Raw genomic sequence first — 19479 nt, forward strand, 5'->3', positions numbered from 1 at the left:
AATTTACAGAGTCTTTTAGGTGGGAATTGAACACGAAATAGTGAACAGCGTTCTCAGCAGAACTATTGCATGAAATAGGCTTGTTTGTCTCCGTGTGCACTGTGACTTTTGCTAGGTCCTTTTGGGCTTTGCCAGCCATGCTGAAAAAACAGTTGCATCCCAGATGGAAAGGCCCCATGTTGACTAGCATCTTCTTTGGGTGCCCAGTGCAGGGGCAAAGCCACGGTCGATCCGCTCTCCAGAGCTTCCTGGAAAGAATGCAGACTTTGGCGCCCAGCTTGGAACCCACTCTGTTTGGAAATGTGGAAAGAGGGGCTGTTGACTCAGATCCAAGTGTGAATGGTTCCTTCATAAAGGAACCACCTTTCTGATCCTTAGTTTGCTCACCTGGACAGGATGTACCCTGCAGGTGTGTGTCAAGGGCCTGGGTGATGCCAGGCTGATGGAGGATGGGAGGAAAGGCAGGCAGACCCTTGGGGCTCAGGGAGAAATGGGTCCCACACTGTTAGCACAGGTGCCGCAGCTGTCACGGGACGGGGCGGGGACTCCCTTTCCCGGGGGGAGGGAATCCTAAAATATTTCAGTTTGCTTAAAACTCTATCCATTCTGCTAATAAACTTGACTTTAAAAGATTAGAATCTGCACCCAGTCTTATTTTTTAAGTATACAAATGATAAATAATGTGTAAGGAAAAATAAGATAAACCATTAGCAGGTATCATCTCGGGATGGTGGGGTTGCAGGGTTTTAATTTTCTTTTTTATACTTTTCCATCTTTTGTAAGAGCTCTGTAATGAACGTGTATTACTTCAGCATAAATAGAAAAGCTGCACTCTGGGGAAATGCTGGAGTATATTTGGAAATGCTCCATGAATTCTATTTTCCACACACGCCAACCTTCCCAACCATCAAATTGGTGCATGAATAAGGGTATCATTTCTTCTTATGTAAATCATATAAACCATATTTTTGACTTTTTTTTTTCCTTTAAAGGATGAGAAGAACCAAGTGTTGACCACCAACATTTGGCTGCAAATGGTAAGTTGCGACCGTGGCTTCCTGCTCTTGCTTACACAATGCCTGTGCTGGAATCACAGTGAAGGTCCTGTAAGACAAATCAGGACTGTCCTCCCACCTTCACGTATGCAAACAGTGAACCAGACCACCCCGCCTTTGCATGTCCTGCACTAAACCCTGCAAGACAGAAATATGCACAAGTCATAAGTTGCAGGTCTGCATGTGCATGTCCACGGCCTGCACCCTAACTGGTCCTTAGGGCTTGGGAGTGCGTGCCCTGCTCCCCCTGGCTCCAGCCATGCATGTCTGAATGTGACAGAGTGACACGTAAGCCGGAGGCCTTCACACTTCCTGCTCCAGTGACCCCTGCAAGAATTTTGAGAAGCTGTATTTTTTCATTCATGTATTTTAACCTTGACATCTAAAGTTCTAACCCCAGATTAATTAAATACAAATTATGTTACTTACATTGAATTGTAAATATGGACGTTTAAAAATAAAACTGTCAGTCTCTATTTTAAATTGAATCTATTTAAGTGCCATATAATTTGATGCCCATATCATTAATTTAAAAAAATATACAAACAAGCCCTTCTTTAACTGGTTGATATTTTACATACTCCCATTTTCTCTCTGCACTTATATTTCTATTCCACTTTCCACACAGAATTTTATCCAAATGTGATATAACTTTATGTTTGAAACTCTTATATTAATCATTCTGTCTTGGTTCTCTCAAATGTAAATATTTACATAAAAATTATTCCTTCAGAAAATAAGTGTTAAGAATTTTTCTTCTGGATCGATTTAGGATTATAGTGATTAATGGTACATAATTCCTCAAGGTGACACTAATTACAAATCTTAATAAATAATTATTAAACATAAAAAATGGGAAATCTACCTCTCTACCAAAGATGGGGCTTTGGAAGAGATTGGTTCAAGATGGCGGAGTAGAAAGATGTGCTCTCACTCCCTCTTGTGAGAACACCAGAAGCACAACTAACTGCTGAACAATCATTGACAGGAAGACACTGGAACTCAACAAAAAAGATACCCCACATCCAAAGACAAAGGAGAAGCCACAATGTGATGGTAGGAGGGGCACAATCACAATAAAATAAAATCCCATAACTGCTGGGTGGGTGACTCACAAACTGGAGAACACTTATACCACAGAAGTCCACCCACTGGAGTGAAGGTTCTGAGCCTCACTTCAGGCTTCCAAACCTGGGCATCTGGCAATGGGAGGAGGAATTCCTAGAGAATCAGACTTTGAAGGCTAGCAGGATTTGATTACAGGACTTCAACAGGACTGGGGAAAACAGAGACTCCACCCTTGGAGGGCACACACAAAGTAGTGTGTGCGTTGGGACCCACAGAAAGGAGCAGTGACCCCGTAGGAGACTGAACCAGACCTACCTGCTGGTGTTGGAGGGTCTCCTGCAGAGGTAGGGGGTGGCTCTGTCTCACTGTTGGGACAAGGACACTGGCAGCAGAAGTTCTGGGAAGTACTCCTTGGTGTGTGCCCTCTCAGAGTCTGCCATTAGCCCCACCAAGGAGCCCGGGTAGGCTCCAGTGTTGGGTTGCCTCAGGCCAAACAACCAGCAGGGAGGGAACACAGCCCCACCCATCAGCAGACAAGCGGATTAAAGTTCTACTGAGCTCTTCCCACCAGAGAAACAGCCAGCTCTACCCACCACCAGTCCCTCCCATCAGGAAACTTGCACAAGCCTCTTAGATAGCCTCATCCACCAGAGGGCAGACAGCAGAAGCAAGAAGAACTACAAACCTGCAGCCTGTGGAACAAAAACCACATTCACAGAAAGACAAGATGAAAAGGCAGAGGGCTATGTACCAGATGAAGGAACAAGATAAAACCCCAGAAAAACAACTAAATGAAGTGGAGGTAGGCAACAATCCAGAAAAAGAATTCGGAATAATGATAGTGAATATGATCCAGGACCTTGGAAAAAGAATGGAGGCAAAGATCGAGAAGATGCAAGAAATATTTAACAAAGATCTAGAAGAATTAAAGAACAGAGAACAATAAAATAACTGAAATGAAAAATACACTAGAAGGAATCAATAGCAGAATAACTGAGGCAGAAGAACGGATAAGTGACCTGGAAGACAAAATGGTGGAATTCACTGCTACAGAAGAGAATAAAGAAAAAAGAATGAAAATAAATAAAGACGGCCTAAGAGACATCTGGGACAACATTAAACACAACAACATTTGCATTATAGGGGTCGCAGAAGGAAGAGAGAGAGAGAAAGGACTGAAGAAAATATTTGAAGAGATTATAGTTGAAAACTTCCCTAACACGGGAAAGGAAATAGCCACCCAAGTCCAGGAAGCGCAGTGAGTCCCATACAGGATAAACTGAAGGAGAAACACAGTGAGACACATAGTAATCAGACTGGCAAAAATTAAAGGCAAAGAAAAATTATTGATAGCCGCAAGGGAAAAATGACAAATAACATACATGGGAACTCCCATAAGGTTAACAGCTGATTTCTCAGCAGAAATTCTACAAGCCAGAAGGGAGTGGCATGATCTACTTAAAGTGATGAAAGGGAAGAACCTACAACCAAGATTACTCTACCCAGAAAGGATCTCATTCAGATTCGATGGATAAATCAAAAGCTTTACAGACAAGCAAAAGCTAAGAGAATTCAGCACCACCAAACCAGCTCTACAACAAATGCTAAAGGAACTTCTCTAAGTGGGAAACACAAGAAAAGGGCCTACGAAACCAAACCCAACACAATTAAGAAAATGGTAATAGGAACATACATATTGATAATTACCTTAAACATGAATGGATTAAATGCTCCAACCAAAAGACACAGGCTTGCTGAATGGATACAAAAACAAGTCCCATATATATGCTGTCTACAAGAGACCCACTTCAGACCTAGGAACACATACAGACTGAAAGTCAGGGGTTGGAGAAAGATATTCCATGCAAGTGGAAATCAAAAGAAAGCTGGAGTAGCTATACTCATATCAGATAAAATACACTTTAAAAAAAAGAATGTTACAAGAGACAAGGAAGGACACTACATAATGATCAAGGGATCAATCCAAGAAGAAGATATAACTTATAAATATATATGCACCCAACATAAGAGCACCTCAATACATAAGACAACTGCTAACAGCTCTAAAAGAGGAAACTGACAGTAACACACTAATAGTGGGAGACTTTAAAACCTCACTTACACCAATGGACGGATCATCCAAACAGAAAATTAATAAAGAAACAGAAGCTTTAAATGACACAATAGACCAGATAGATTTAATTGATATTTATAGCACATTCCATCCAAAAACAGCAGATTACACTTTCTTCTCAAGTGCGCATGGAACATTCTCCAGTATAGATCACATCTTGCATCACAAATCCAGCCTCAGTAAATTTAAGAAAGTTGAAATCATGTCAGGCATCTTTTCTGACCACAACACTATGAGATTAGAAATAAAGTACAGGGAAAAAAACGTCAAAAACACAAACACATGGAGGCTAAACAATACGTTACTAAATAACCAAGAGGTCACTGAAGAAATCAAAGAGGAAATCAAAAAATACCTAGAGACAAATGACAATGAAAACACGACGATCCAAAACCTATGGGATGCAGCAAAAGCAGTTCAAAGAGGGAAGTTTATAGCTATACAAGCCTACCTTAGGAAACAAGAAAAATCTCAAATAATCAATCTAACTTTACACCTAAAGGAACTAGGGAAAGAAGAACAAACAAACCCGAAAGTTAGCAGAAGGAAAGAAATCATAAAGATCAGAGCAGAAATAAATGAAGTAGAAACAAAGAAAATAGCAAAGATCAATAAAACTAAAAGCTGGTTCTTTGAGAAGATAAACAAAATTGATAAACCATTAACCAGACTCATCAAGAAAAAGAGGGAGAGGACTCAAATCAATAAATTTAGAAATGAAAATGGAGAAGTTACAACAGACACTGCAGAAATACAAAGTGTCCTAAGAGACTATTACAAGCAACTCTATGCCAATAAAATGGACAACCTGGAAGAAATGGACAAATTCTTAGAAAGATATAACCTCCCAAGACTGAACCAGAAAGAAACAGAAAATATGACCAGAACAATCACAAGTAATGAAATAGAAACCGGGATTAAAAATCTTCCAACAAACAAAAGTCCAGAACCAGATGGCTTCACAGGTGAATTCTATCAAACATTTAGAGAAGAGCTAACACCCATCCTTCTCAAACTCTTCCAAAAAATTGCAGAGGAAGGAACACTCCCAAACTCATTCTGTGAGGCCAGCATCACCCTGATACCAAAACCAGGCAAAGAGACTACAAAAAAAGAAAATTAAAAACCAATATCACTGATGAATATAGACGCAAAACTCCTCAACAAAATACTAGCAAACAGAATCCAACAACACATTAAAAGGATCATACACCATGATCAAGTGGGATTTATCCCAGGGATGCAAGGATTCTCCAATATATGCAAATCAATCAATGTGATACACCATATTAACAAGTTGAAGAATAAAAACCATATGAGCATCTCAGTAGATGCAGAAAAAGCTTTTAACATAATTCAACACCTGTTTATGATAAAAACTCTCCAGAAAGTGGGCATAGAAGGAACCTACCTCAACATAGTAAAGGCCATATATGACAGGCCCACAGCAAACATCATTCTCAATGGTGAAAAACTAAAAGCATTTCCTCTAAGATCAGGAACAAGACAAGGATGTCCACTCTCAGCACTATTATTTAACATAGTTCTGGAAGTCCTAGCCACGGCAATCAGAGAATAATAAGAAATAAAAGGAATACTAATTGGAAAAGAAGAAGTAAAACTGTCAGTGTTTGCAGATGGCATGGTACTATTCATAGAGAATCCTAAACATGTTACCAGAAAACTACTAGACCTAATCATTGAGTTTGGTAAAGTAGCAGGATACAAAATTAATGCACAGAAATCTCTTGCATTCCTATACACTAATGATGAAAAATCTGAAAGAGAGATTAAGGGAACACTCCCCTTTACCAGTGCAACAAAATATAAAATACCTAGGAATAAACCTACCTAGGGTGACAAAATACCTGTACGCACAAAACTATAAGACATTGATGAAAGAAATTAAAGGTGATACAACAGATGGAGAGATATACCATGTTCTTGGATTGGAAGAATCAATATTGTGAAAATGACTATACTACCCAAAGCAATCTACAGATTCAATGCCACCCCTATCAAATTACCAATGACATTTTTTACAGAACTAGAACAAAAAATCTTAAAATTTGTATGGAGACAGAAAAGACCCCGAATAGCCAAAGCAGTCTTGAGAGAAAAAAACGGAGCTGGGGGAATCAGAGTCCCTGACTTCAGACTATACTGCAAAGCTACCGTAATCAAGACAATATGGTAGTGGCACAATAACAGAAATATAGATCAATGGAACAAGATACAAAGCCCAGAGTTAAACCCAGGCACCTATGGTCAACTAATCTATGACAAAGGAGGCAAGGATATACCATGGGGAAAAGACAGTCTCTTCAATAAGTGGTGCTGGGAAAACTGGACAGCTACATGTAGAAGAATGAAATTAGAACACTCTCTAACACCATACACAAAAATAAACTGAAAATGGATTTGAGACCTAAATGTAAGACCGGACACTATAAAACTCTTAGAGGAAAACATAGGAAGAACACTCTTTGACCTAAGTCACAGCAAGATCTTTTTTGATCCACCTCCTAGAGTAATGGAAATAAAAACAAAAATAAACAAATGGGACCTAATGAAATTTCAAAGCTTTTGCACAGCAAAGGAAACCGTAAAGAAGACAAAAAGGCAACTCTCAGAATGGAAGAAAATATTTGCAAACAAATCAACGGAGAAAGGATTAATCTCCAAAATATATACACAACTCATGCAGCTCAATATTAAAGAAACAACCCAATCCAAAAGGGGAGAAGACCTAAATAGACTTTTCTTCAAAGAAGACGAACAGTTGGCCAAAAAAGCACATGAAAAGCTGCTCAACATCACTAATTATTAAAGAAATGCAAGTCAAAACTACAATGAGGTATCACCTCACAGCAGTTAGAATGAGCATCATCAGAAAATCTACAATCAAGAAATGTTGGAGAGGGTGTGGAGAAAAGGGAACCCTCTTGTACTGTTGGTGGGAACGTAAATTGATATAGCCGCTACGGAGAATAGTATGGATGTTCCTGAAAAAACTAAAAATAGAATTACCATATGACCCAGCAATCCCACTACTGGGCATATACACAGAGAAAACCATAATTCAAAAAGACACATGCCCCCCAATGTTTATTGCAGCTCTATATACAATAGCCAGTTCATGGAAGCAACCTAAATGCCCATCAACAGACGAATGGATAAAGAAGAAGTGGTACATATATACAATGGAGTATTACTCAGCCATAAAAAGGAACGAAATTGGATCATTTTTAGAGACGTGGATGGATCTAGAGACTGTCATATAGAGTGAAGTAAGTCAGAAAGAGAAAAACAAATATCGTATATTAATGCATATATGTGGAACCTAGAAAAATGGTACAGATGAACTGGTTTGCAGGGCAGAAACTGAGACACAGATGTAGAGCACAAACGTATGGATACCAAGGGGGGAAAGCGGTGTGGTGGTGGCGGTGGTGATGTAATGAATTGGGAGATTGGGATTGACATGTATACAGTGATGCATATAAAATGGTTGACTAATAAGAACCTGCTGTATAAAAAAAGAAAAAAAAAGGAAAAAAGATGGGGCTTTATTTTAAATTCGTTAATGTATTCATAGATGACATTTTTATTGCTAGAACTGAGACATTGACACAGATTTCACTATCAATTCTATAACTTTTAAAAATAGATGTAGTAACATGTATAGTTCAGAATGAAAGGCACTTTGTAACAACAGGTTTACTCAGTTCCTTGAAATTCTTACAGATTACATGCCAAAAATAATAGAGTTTTCATCAAGGTGTATCAGTGGACAACTTGATTAGTTTCTCCTTCAATTTTGCTGAAAACAAAGAATTTAAAGAATCAAAATGCATCTGACCTTTGAAAGTATTTGTCACCCAAGTTTTTAACAAAATTGACATAGACACTGGTATTTTGAATGGACTTTTTCTTGCTTCTTGGGTCAGTGTCCCTAGGTAAGAGTTGAGAAAAGGGAAATAGGTCTTTATTTGTGAAGTGGGAGGGGGATACTTCAACCTGGAGGCAAAGGATGCTCCCAGGCAATTCTTGGGCAGGTGAGTTTTAGTTGGATACAAGTGGACATTGAGGGATAGAAAACAGAAAATGGATTTACTTCACACTGTCTGCTGTTTGTCCCAGGGGTACCCTTAGCTATGCCTCAGACCACTTGCAGAACTTTCCTGTAGTGAATAAAGTAGGAACCTTTGAGAGTCTCCCCTGCAGGATTTAAAGCAACGTTCTTCAGTGTGTGGATCCCACCTGCACACCTGTGCTTGCCAACTCCAGCATACCTCCTTTTGCCAGGGGTACAGGGTCTGTGTTCCCCTGGAAGCCAGCCCTTCCTCAGTGGGCTTGGTCCTGTCTCCTGGCACCTGCTGAGAGCTGGGCTTTCACAACTGCCCCTATCGCCTGGAGCATCATAATAGTGTCTGTGAGCCACTCCTTAGCATACAGACATGATGCAGTCTGTCCCCGTAAACCTGCCCAGTGACTCCCTGGTTCCTCTTAACCTTTATGGCAAGGCTCCCCTGAGCAGTGCCCCCCTGCCCTACTGTCCTCAATCTCTCCACTTGCATTCTCACTTAAACTCACCTTCATCTGGCTGTGTGTAAGCAAAGCACTAACCCCCAGGTTACTACATATTATGAGTAATGTTTTTACCCAATTTTTTTTGATGAGAATTTTCAACTATACCAAGAAGTTGAATTTATAGCACGCACCCATATACCTGCCTCCTGGATTCTATAATTAGCATTTTACTATACTTGCTTTATCCCACATCTGGGAATCTATTCATCTAGTTTATTTTGAAATGCAGCTCAAAGTAGAATAGTGGACAGTGGTGCCCTTTCACCCACATATTTCATGGAGATCTCAAGAGTTCAGAGGTTTTTTTCTTTCTTTCTTTCAAGGTAAAGTATTTGCATACAATGCAATGCACAGATCCTAAGAGTATCTGTCAATGAATTGCCAGTAATGCCTTCAGGTCTGCAGCCCCCGCCCCCATCCCCTGCATTCAGGACTGTCATATAAGGTATAGCTCTGGGAATCCTGGGGCATAATGCAAATGCTTCCTTTTTTACATAAAACTGCTTGTTTCCCAAGCCCTCTAAAGTGCAGAGCTGCTGTGGGCATTTTTCTCATGGAGAGAGAGACACACTGAATTTGCCTCTGGCATGTCAGGTCAGGTTTCCCTGAGTCTCTGTTTCTTAGCCCTCCGTAAGTGATTGATCTTCAGCAATGTATATTATTTGGTGTTTTTTACAAGGGTGTTGGTTTCCAGGAAAAATGTAACTGGATTATTACTTACTGTATTGAGTTCAGGTTCTCCATAAGTAAACATCCTTGCTTTGGAAGATGTCACCAGAAGCCTCTAAATTTCTTTCAAGCACAGTGTATTTCTAATTAAGACTTGCATCTGCAGAGGCATCTGCAGCTTCATTTGTTTTAAAACTCACTTTTTTATCTCATGTACCTATTCAACTAATCTTTTCGAGCACCTGCTTTGTGGAAAGCATTGAACTAGGCCATGTAGGGGGGCCCAGAAAATGATGAGACCCAGTTTCTACCCAGCAAACCATTTCCAATCCGGCTGTGTAATTTACACTCTAAAGAAGGTTCAAATATCAAGACCAAGTACCTCCCTAGAGAATTGGCAGGAGGCAGGCTGGCTGTGTAGACGTGGAGTTGGCAGGTGGGAGAAATCTCTGCTTTACAGAAACGGGAGGGAGAGGAGGAAAGGCACAGACTCTTCTGAATGTGATGATCAGGGAGCCCGAGTGTTTCTAGGTGTGACCTTGCTAATTAGTGCTTCTTTCCAGGTGCCCACCTTGTGGAAAACAAGTTGGGTGCCTTCGTAGCGCATGTCCTTATAAAGCTGGGTGGCACATTTATCTGGCACCTGTAGCTCATGGAGCAGCTGTAACAGTAGCTCCCAGCTGAATTTTAAGGAATCACAAGTATCTTGGATTTAGAGCAGACCTTAAAAGTTATCTAACCTCTGCCCCACCCAGTGTTTCCATCTGGAAAGCCATGGCATTCCTATTGCGGCCATAGCATGGCCATGGGGAACTCAGATGTCACCCCGACAAGCCTTGGAAGCTGCCCCAGAGCCATGTGTAAGACGACCACCTTGATTCCTGCTCTTTGTGTTCTCCCAACTGGTGGCCAGCCTGGCCTGCCCCAGCTATGGGGACAGACAAGAAGTGAGACTCCATGCTGAAGACGGTCAAGGCCAGAGTCCCGAGGGAGGGAGGGCAGAAATGTGGACAGGAGAGGACAGAGGACCCAGGAAATTGCTCTCAGCAATTGGTTTTTCTCTCCTCTCATTTCATGTTGCTGAATTCCTGTTCTGAAAACCTGAATCCACATAATCTTTTCTCTAGGTATTTAAACTCTGAGGTCAATATTATACAAATGATGGATTTTCTATACATTCAAAAAGAGAAGCAGAGAAAACATTCTCTTTGACCTACAGTTTCTTGATTGTGTTTTCCTTTCTCTTACCTGCCCTTGATTTGTAGGACTTTCCAGTTATTTAGATAATCTGAAGGAAGAGAAAGTGTCTGATCTTTCTGTTTACCCCTATATTCATAGGAGGAAGCAGTTAGTGTATTTTCTCGGCAGATTAGTTTTATCATTTGGGGAGGACTGTCAGACATAATCTGATTTAATCTACGAGAAGAAATGACAGAAGCCATTTCAGTTTCTAAAGAGACATTTGAGCCATCCAGAGACTTGTAGTTGCTTTAAAAATAAATCTGTTGTCTTTAATTTTGGAATTTTGACCATTCTTCTGGTTTCAGGTTTCCCGTCCTTCTTATGCTTATTTTTTACCTCCTAATTCTAATGATGGAATGAATAGCATCATAGAATATTAGATTCTAAACCATATTTATTTCTAAAATGCTTACCTTCTTCATTTCTGCATTCTTTATCACTTTTCTCTGACAAATAGAAATGCCATACGTTATGCTCATAGATGAGAGGTCGGTGGCTTGCCATAAGAGTAACCCACGGTTAAGGGTGGTGTTTCAATCAGTGTGTCCCACTGAGAGAAGAAAGTTTTAGGGCAGAAGGAAGGAGGAGGCCCACTCTCTTCCTCTGAGATCAGAACAGTTGACGGGGAAGAATGCTCAGAGCATGTGTGTGTGAGGTGTTTCCTGACACCAGGCGCTTGGCGTCTGCCCATCCAATAGCTGGTTCTGTGATTCTCGGGACTCGACCTTGGTGTCCAGCAGTTCAGTTTTATTCTGAGTTAGCGTCTAGTCCCTTGAGGTAAGGGCTCAGTCCCACAAACCGCCCCCACTTGAGACACAAACTGCAGATGGGGGAGCCAGGTAACCCACACTTCGGTCCAGCTGAGTTCAAATTCGGACCTTCCCACCACACCCCGCTTGGGTGCAGTATTTTCCTAGAACAGCTCCTGGAACTCAAGAGAAACCTTCATCTATGTTTCCAATTTATTATAAAGGATGCAGCTCATGCACAGCTGAAGGAGGAGATGCCAGGGCAGGTATGAGGGGAGGAGTGGAACGTCTGTCCCCCCACCCCCGTCACTGTCCCTGCACCTTGATGTGGTCACCAGCCTTGTTTTTTTTTTCCCCGCTCCAACAGCATCGTTTGTTTGTTTATTTATTCAGTTATTATTAATTTTTATTGGAGTATAGTTGCTTTACAATGTCAGCCTTATTGTTCAGAGTTTCATAGCCCAGTCTCCAGCCTCTCTTCTCTTCCCAGAGATTGGGGTGGGCTGGGGATAAGGGTTCCCGCCCTCCAATGCAGGGCTGGTCTTTCCGATGACCAGAGGTATTCTGCTGGCCTGAGGCTGACTAGGGGCCCCACCCTAAGCCAGCTCATTAGAATAAAAAATATGCTTAAAAGACATCTGATCACTCAGGAAGTTCCCAGGGTTTTAGGAGCTCTGTGCCAGGAACCAAGGAGAAAGGCCAAATATATTTCTTATTATACCATACTGTATTTTTTTAAAATGAAGTAAACTTTCCCTTTCTTCTCTTTCATTCACTTGCTCTCACTCTCTGCTTTCTTTCTTTCTTGCATTAAACATTTCCATGCAAGTGTGCACACACACTTTTTGTGTGTGCTTTCTGTGTGCACACACACATTTAAAAAGAGTTTCCTGTGGGCCCAAGGCAGGTTGTAATAGGGCCAGTTCTCAGACCCCTGAAAGAGTGGGATTCTTACTGTGCATTTTAGATCAAGGGCCCCTTCCTCCCCTGCGTTCCCCCTTAAGCATCCCATGTAATCTTATCTTGATGACTTAATGAGAAGGAATCACACAGGAATAGGGAGAGAATGCAAAGTGCAGCCTCTTCTGATGGGAAGCTCTGGGAGGGTTGGTGTTTCTAGGTTCATGCCTGTTTCCAGGTGCCCACGTGTGGAAGCCGTGCCAGCTGCTGTCTGTGCACAGATTTTGCTCAGTGCCTCTGTCTTCCCGGGCCTTGCAATCTGAGTGGGCAGTCAGTGCTTTGGAGGATAGAAACTCCCCCCACCCCACCACACTTGTTTATGGGCCCCTTTCCACATCCATTCTTAAGAAATCTTCATGCAAACCCAGGAAAACGCAGCACCAAGGTTCCTGCTCCATCCACCTCCTGACACTGAGCTGGCCCTTGCTCTCTCCACTTTGGCTGCAGCTCAGTTATTACAGCTCTCATGTCCTCTGAAATTTTGTGAAAGGGAGGGATCCCTCTTCCTTTTAAAGCCATGATGTATCATGTGCCTCCCAGGGCCATGTGACTTACCTGCTGTGACACTATCTCATTGCATCCTTACAGCACCTGATGAGGTGTGACACATACGAGCAAACTGCAGCACAGAGAGGGTGGTTTACCTGCTAGAGCTCACACAGTTCTCTGCCGGAGCCTTGGTACAAACCCGCCTGTCTGATTCCAAAGCTCCCGGTAGCCCCCCTTTCTGCTGTGAGGGTGGGAGAGACCCAGCTTGGCTTTGGACTAAGGAAGAGCCCCAGAAGGGCAGTGCCTTCAGGAATGATGAGCAGCCCACCATGTTGGGGTGCAGAATCTGCCTGTGCAGACAGATTGGATGGGAAGAACCAACCACGGTAGAGCCCAGGAGTCACCCAGCTTGAAGTCAAATAATGCCATTCTGAATCCTGATCCAGTGACCAACAAAAAATATATCACTTCTCTGGGCCTCAGATTTCTCTTGTAAATAGGAATAGTAATGCTGGCATCCGGCATCCTGGTGAGCATGGTACACATAGCAGACACTGAGTGGGCAGGATGGCCGGGATACATGACCTGGGGCACAGGGAGCTAAGTAAGAGCATGAGTAGGGGAGACGGGAGAGGTGAGGAATTGCCAGGGAGGCTTCCTGCAGCTCAGATCAGGTGCCCTTAGGAGAGGTTTGAGTTTGACCAACAGAGCGCTCCCTCTTCCCTGCTTCCCCTTGCCCTGTGGCCATCAGCAGGCAGAGGAGATGGGTGTCTGCCTGCCACACCTACCTTCCTGCACAGTTCTTGGGGCCCTGGGGCCCTGAGCAGCATGGTGGGGAAGGTGACAGTGTAAGGCTCTGTGATAATCAGCTGCCAGAGAAGCATCCCAGGGCTGGATATGAGGACATGGTCAGGAAAGCACAGATGTTGGGCACATAAGGGCTTGTGCCCAGAGCAGGGGAGAGGAAAGAAGGGAGCGCTGGGCAAATGGGGCAGAGTTGGAGCCGCTGGAGCGGATACAGCATGGCTGGTACCCAGGCCTTCCTGCAAAACTGCTCGAACAGGTCTGGCCCTTTCTGGGTGCTGTGCTGTCCTGTCACAGCAGGGTGAGGGTGGAAGAGACCCTCCGCAGCTGCACATGTCTAATTAGAAACATCGGCCTGGTGAGTCTCTATCCTAAATGCCCCAGATGATACTTCAGCACGTTAGGTATCAATACACCCTCTTTTTCATGGTCCATGGCTGTGAAATGCTGTTACTTGCCTGCATATTCCTTCTTGTCTGACTTCAGGTAGTCCCAGAACTGGGATGCTTGCCTGCCCTTTCCATAGGATGGTGGGATCTCTGGGACATGCCCTTTGACCCCTGCTGCAAGTTTCAGTAGCTCTAGACCCACAGCCCCTTGGCTGCAATTCTCAAATCTCAGCAACTCTGAACATGACAGTGTTTTTGGTTTGTTTGTTTGTTTTTGTTTTTATAACTTTACATCAAACTGATATTGATATGCATTTATTTTCTCAGTAAAAATATACATGTTTTGCTGCAGAAATAATGATTGATTATAGGGAGTTGTCCCTGGACCAGCTTGGGGTGTTGCATCACATACCTTTTTAAATCTGAGAAAGTTTGAACTCCAGAGCAGGTGGCCCCAGGGGGACTGAATACAGGATGGGGGCCTTTACTGGATCTGCTCTGATTATGGACACCTGTAGGAGCTGATGAGTCCAAACCCAGCAGCCCTGTGGTCCTGGCTGGGTGGTGCTGGTTGTCCAGCAGTGCAGGTGGGGTCCTACCTGGGCAGTCTTTACAGAGCTAGTGGACCTCAGGTAGCTCTGGAGTGCATAGTTCTGGGGTGGAGGACCCCAGACATGGGCCTTCATCTCACAAAGATCCCTCAAGAGCCAATTTCAGGCGTAGCTCCAAAGAGATGCACCTGTGTTCACATGTTTATAATTATTTCCTGTACCCTCATGTGCTGATTCATTGTTTTACTGCCAACACCCATGTTTGCATTTTTGAGTTGTGGTGTCAGAAGCACTATTCCTACATGGAAATAATAATTCAAATCCAAAAACAGTGCCTTAGAAATTTCTGAGAGGTATCCCTGCAGCTGCACGAAGTTGTTTCATGGAAATAAATATTCTTCATTTTTCCAGCTTGGTTCTTGTTCTAATTGAAATAATGAATTTATTTGTCCAAAGTGTCTTTACAATGGAGAACTTTGAAAGCGAAACAGTTCTTCATTCGGCTAGGAAAAAACCCATCTGCTATGGGAGGGGAAGGCTTGGGGGCATTCAGTGAACTGGAATTAACTTTAATGCTACCCTCTGACTGTGGTCATGGTGACAGCAGGATCTTAAATGCTATTTTTTTGCTATTCGTGGTCATTTTATAAGGGGTTATTTAATTCCCAGTTTCCATATATTTTACAGATAGCAACTCAATTATGTAAATAAGTGTCTGGAACTCTTTTTGGTTTTGAATTTATCTAATAATCTCTTATAAGATATATTAGCAGGCAAGGAAGCAAAGTGCTGCTAATGCCGCCCTCTGTGTTTGTCAGTCTTGGATAGATCACTATTTACAGTGGAATATGTCAGAGTATCCAGGCGTGAAGACGGTTCGTTTCCCAGATGGCCAGATTTGGAAGCCAGACATTCTCCTGTACAACAGGTAAGCAGTGGACAAAGGAAAAAAAGAGTTTATTTTTGGACGTGTTTAACAATCAAGCATATTTGAGTATTTTATAGCAATGCCAGTACATTATCTGTAATTTGGGACTGTGGATCCCCACGAGGATTTGTAGGAAGCAGCTCTGTCCCATGTCCAGTGTTCTCGTTCCTGGCACGCAGGCCTGCAGTGCCCAGCACACTGCCCCCGATGGCCATGTCCACAGGGCTGTGCATTACAGGTGTGTAGGTACTTGTGTGCATGTTGGTACTGAGACATTTTTGCATGTGGCCATACCTTTGCCCCTGAATGACAGCAGTTACAGTCACAGCACGAGAAGTTGCTGGTCAACGGGACGCATGGCTGGAGTCCACTTTCTGGACCCAGGTCCTCATTTGATGCAGTGTCCTTTGGGCATTGGGAGAGTCCTGTGGGGCAGCTGAGCACAGGAGACTGTCATCTCTAGCCACACTCAGAAGCTTGTACCTGACGGAAGAAAGGCAGGTAGCAGTCATGTTCTAATAAATGTAGTCCTTCTCCTGAGGTCAGGAAAGGAAGGATTCATTAGTCATCCAAAACTGTCTAATTTGTAGAGTGGAAGCCCAGAAGGCAGATATCCAGGTAGGGTAAATTTCTAGAAGCATTAAATTATTTGCTAAACTACATAGTCAAAAAAGGGAACCCAGCACCTTTCTTTCTAATAAGCCTTAGGATGTGATAACCAGCTTAATATACAAGAAAGATATTTCCTAGTGATGGCTGCTGCCTCTGGTCCCACCTGGACAAGAAGGAAGCCAAGTACCTTCCTGACTCAGGAAACAGTGCTGCCATCGGCCACTGCCCACGGTCATCCCCCCGGGACCAGCTGATGTGTTTGTCCTGCACTGGCTCCTTCCAGAAGGCTGGGTATTCCAAGTCTTGTTTTCCCTTTTAATTCTTTTTCTTTCTTACTGACATCACATTTCATTTGAATCATTGGCCCTGTCTCTAGAAGACTACACCTCTTCTAATTTGTTGCCACTCTTCAGTTTCTTAGATTAGTTCAGGCAGCTGAGCTTTGAAAGATGTCTCAGGTCAGAGTAAGTGATCCCAACTGAGTAGAAGCACAGGAGTTCCCATGCCTTCTCCTTGGCTCATCTATTTCCTGGGGGTGGCTATGTTAGTTGCCCAGGGCTGCCAGAACAAAATACCACAGACTGGGTGACTTAAACAACAGAAATTTATTTTCTCTTGGAGGCTGGAAGTCCCAGATCCAGGTGTCTGCAGGGTTGGTTTCTCCTGAGGCCTCTCTCCTTGGCTTGCAGATGGCCACCTTCTCCCTGTGTCCTCACAAGGTCTTCCCTCTGTGTGTGTCTGTGTCCTCATCTCTTCTTATGAAGACATTAGTCATGTTGGATTAGGGCCTATTCTAATGACCTCATTTTAACTTAGTTACCTCTTTAAAGACTATCTCCAAATACAGTTTCACTCAGAGATACTTGAGCACGTGGATTAGGACTTCAACCGATGACTTTTGGGGGAACACAATTCAGCCTATGACAGGGGCATTGCCGTTGACTGCTTAAGGACAAAGGGTTAGGATTGAACAAGTCTGGGTGTAAATCTTAACCGTAATGTTTACTATGTCTGTAAGTCTCAGATTCCTCCTTTGCCCAGTGGGGGAAATGCCAGCCTCTCAGTGTTTGGAAGGATGACTGCAGATGTACATAGCACGCTTGGGTGGAACTTGGCAAAAAGTAAACATTCACTAATGGCAGTCGTGTGCTCACAGGCCTGATGATGAGGATTTCTGCTTCAAGTAAGATGGGTTTGACAATTTAAAAAAGAAATGCCAGTAATGCTTTTCGTTCTTCCCAATTCAGTTTTTTTTTATCTGAAATCAAGAATAAATATTATAATATGGTAGAATCTTAAGAATGAGGCTTTAAGAGATGGGTCTTATCTGTGAGACCTTAAACCCCAATAAATAAAATGTTTGGAGTTCCTAATATTTTGGCTAATGAAGAGTTACCAAGTATTCTATACATACCTGAATTTTAAGGAGCAAAGATACAGCCGTCTCCGTCTGATGGATCCAGGGACCCGGCCCCCAGGAATAATGCATCCCCTTCTTCCTCTCCTGTATCCCCTGGAGCTCAAAATAACCATCCTCCTCCTGCGTCTCAGTCCCGTATCCCTATTGAATGAGTCCGCCAGCCTCTGTCACGGGATCTGTAGAGGCTGCCTCCTCTTCTGCGTTAGTTTTCTTCCGAGAAATGAGATGTAGGATTTTTTACCTGAAGTAACTGCTAACTATATGGCTGCGCATCCACGTGAGCACAGCGAGGGCTAAGCAGGTTACGGAAGATATTGAAGCCAGTCGTAGACACGGCGCCAGTTATCTTTTGCTGCTTAACAAATTAACAAATGACCCTGAGCTTAGTGGCTTAAGGAAATAACACAGCGCAGATTATTTCTCGCCACGCTGTGGGCTGGCCGGGCCCGCGTGGCTGCTTGTCTGCTCTGTGAGATGCTGGCAGGAGGCGACGGGCCGCGGCTCAGATGAGCTGGGATGTGGAGATGCACCGCCAGGGCTGGCAGTGGTGGTGATGGTGCCATGGGTGGGGGCTCAGCCGGGGCTACACCTGTGCCAGCTCGGCTGTCTCCTCCCTCCCCAGAGGTCTTCCACGTGGCCTGGCGACGCAGGAGAGGCAGGAAGTGGGGGCTCCAGGGCCCTTAGGGACTGAGCATGAGAAACCAGACCAGCCCTTTACCTGGTTCTGTTGGGCAGAGTAGATCTGGGTGCAGCCTGGAGGAGGGAGGAGAAATCAGCTGTCCCCTTATCCAGGGCACCAGGGAGGGAGGTGGGGAGGCTGCCCTGGGGAGACCAGCTGCCCAGGCTGAGAGGGGACAGTGATGACACAGGAAAGTCAGAGTAAAGACTGGGAGGAGTGGAAGGACCAAAACAGACATGTGTAATGAAGGAGCACTCAGCTCAGGGCACCCTGTGGGGCTAGGAGGAGGGTGAGACACAGGGTGACCCCGTTATCCCTGCCTCCATGGGCTAGCCTCCCTCCGCTGCCACTCCTCCTGCCCCAGGTGTGTGTGGGCCCCCCGCCACCCCCCACCCCGTAGCCTCCTCTTCCACCTGCTGTCCGTCAGCTCAGGAACGTGCCCTAACTCCCACTGGTTACACGTGCCCCCTCTCGGCATGGGACAGTCACCCTTCACTCTGCCCCCAGACCTCAACTCGACACCCCTTTGGCTCCAGACACCTCTCTCTGTCACGTGATCTCCTAGAAGGGCGTTCCTGTGCCCAGTAGCACGCAGGTTCTGCCCCCTCTCCTGGACGCCTGGAAAGCACCTGACTAATTTTTGTGCACAGATGAGATGGAAGCACGGAGGGAGGGTCCAGGTGTGAGGAGGAGCAAAGGGGATGATCTTTGTGATGCCAGTGCCGCTAAGGACAGCAAAGGGAAGAAAGGAAGGAGAGATACCATATTGGCAGCCTGGAAAATGTGAGACTGGGTGACTGAGTCCAGAAACTGACACAGGAAGTAGCAAAAACAGGCCTGAATTCAGTAAGATCCTAACCTTCTGTTACTATTCTGTTATGGGGGATTTTGGGAGATGTTGAACTTGATACTTTCCACCAGCCAGAGGGTCTCAGAATGCTATGTTTCCTCAGTGGGCTCATGTGATAGTTCATTATATGTGTGTGGTGGGGCTGGGCACGCTTCCTTGAGGAGGGGACGTGCCGTCCTTCTGTGTGAGCCATGGTTTGGAAGGGAGCATTGATTCAGGTCAGGGGAAACATCACCAACATGTATGTTACATTTCTCCTTCTATTCCAGCTCAATTTTGTAGTCCAA

The 19479-nt window shown here is 43.9% G+C and overlaps 1 protein-coding gene across 1 annotated transcript in view; it reads left to right on the forward strand.

The window, feature by feature from the left end:
* Positions 1 to 19479, forward strand: part of CHRNA7 (cholinergic receptor nicotinic alpha 7 subunit) — a gene marked incomplete at both ends in the record, with an annotated part of 130544 nt that overhangs the window by 53160 nt on the left and 57905 nt on the right. Inside the window, 2 exons of the mRNA XM_082617046.1 lie at positions 993 to 1037; positions 15522 to 15631. Of these exons, the coding sequence (XP_082473172.1) occupies positions 993 to 1037; positions 15522 to 15631 (155 nt within the window). The remainder of the gene's footprint in view (positions 1 to 992; positions 1038 to 15521; positions 15632 to 19479) is intronic.

Source organism: Mesoplodon mirus, assembly GCF_964341445.2.
Source record: "Mesoplodon mirus genome assembly, chromosome: 4".
In the NCBI taxonomy this organism is placed as follows: Eukaryota; Metazoa; Chordata; class Mammalia; order Artiodactyla; family Ziphiidae; genus Mesoplodon; species Mesoplodon mirus.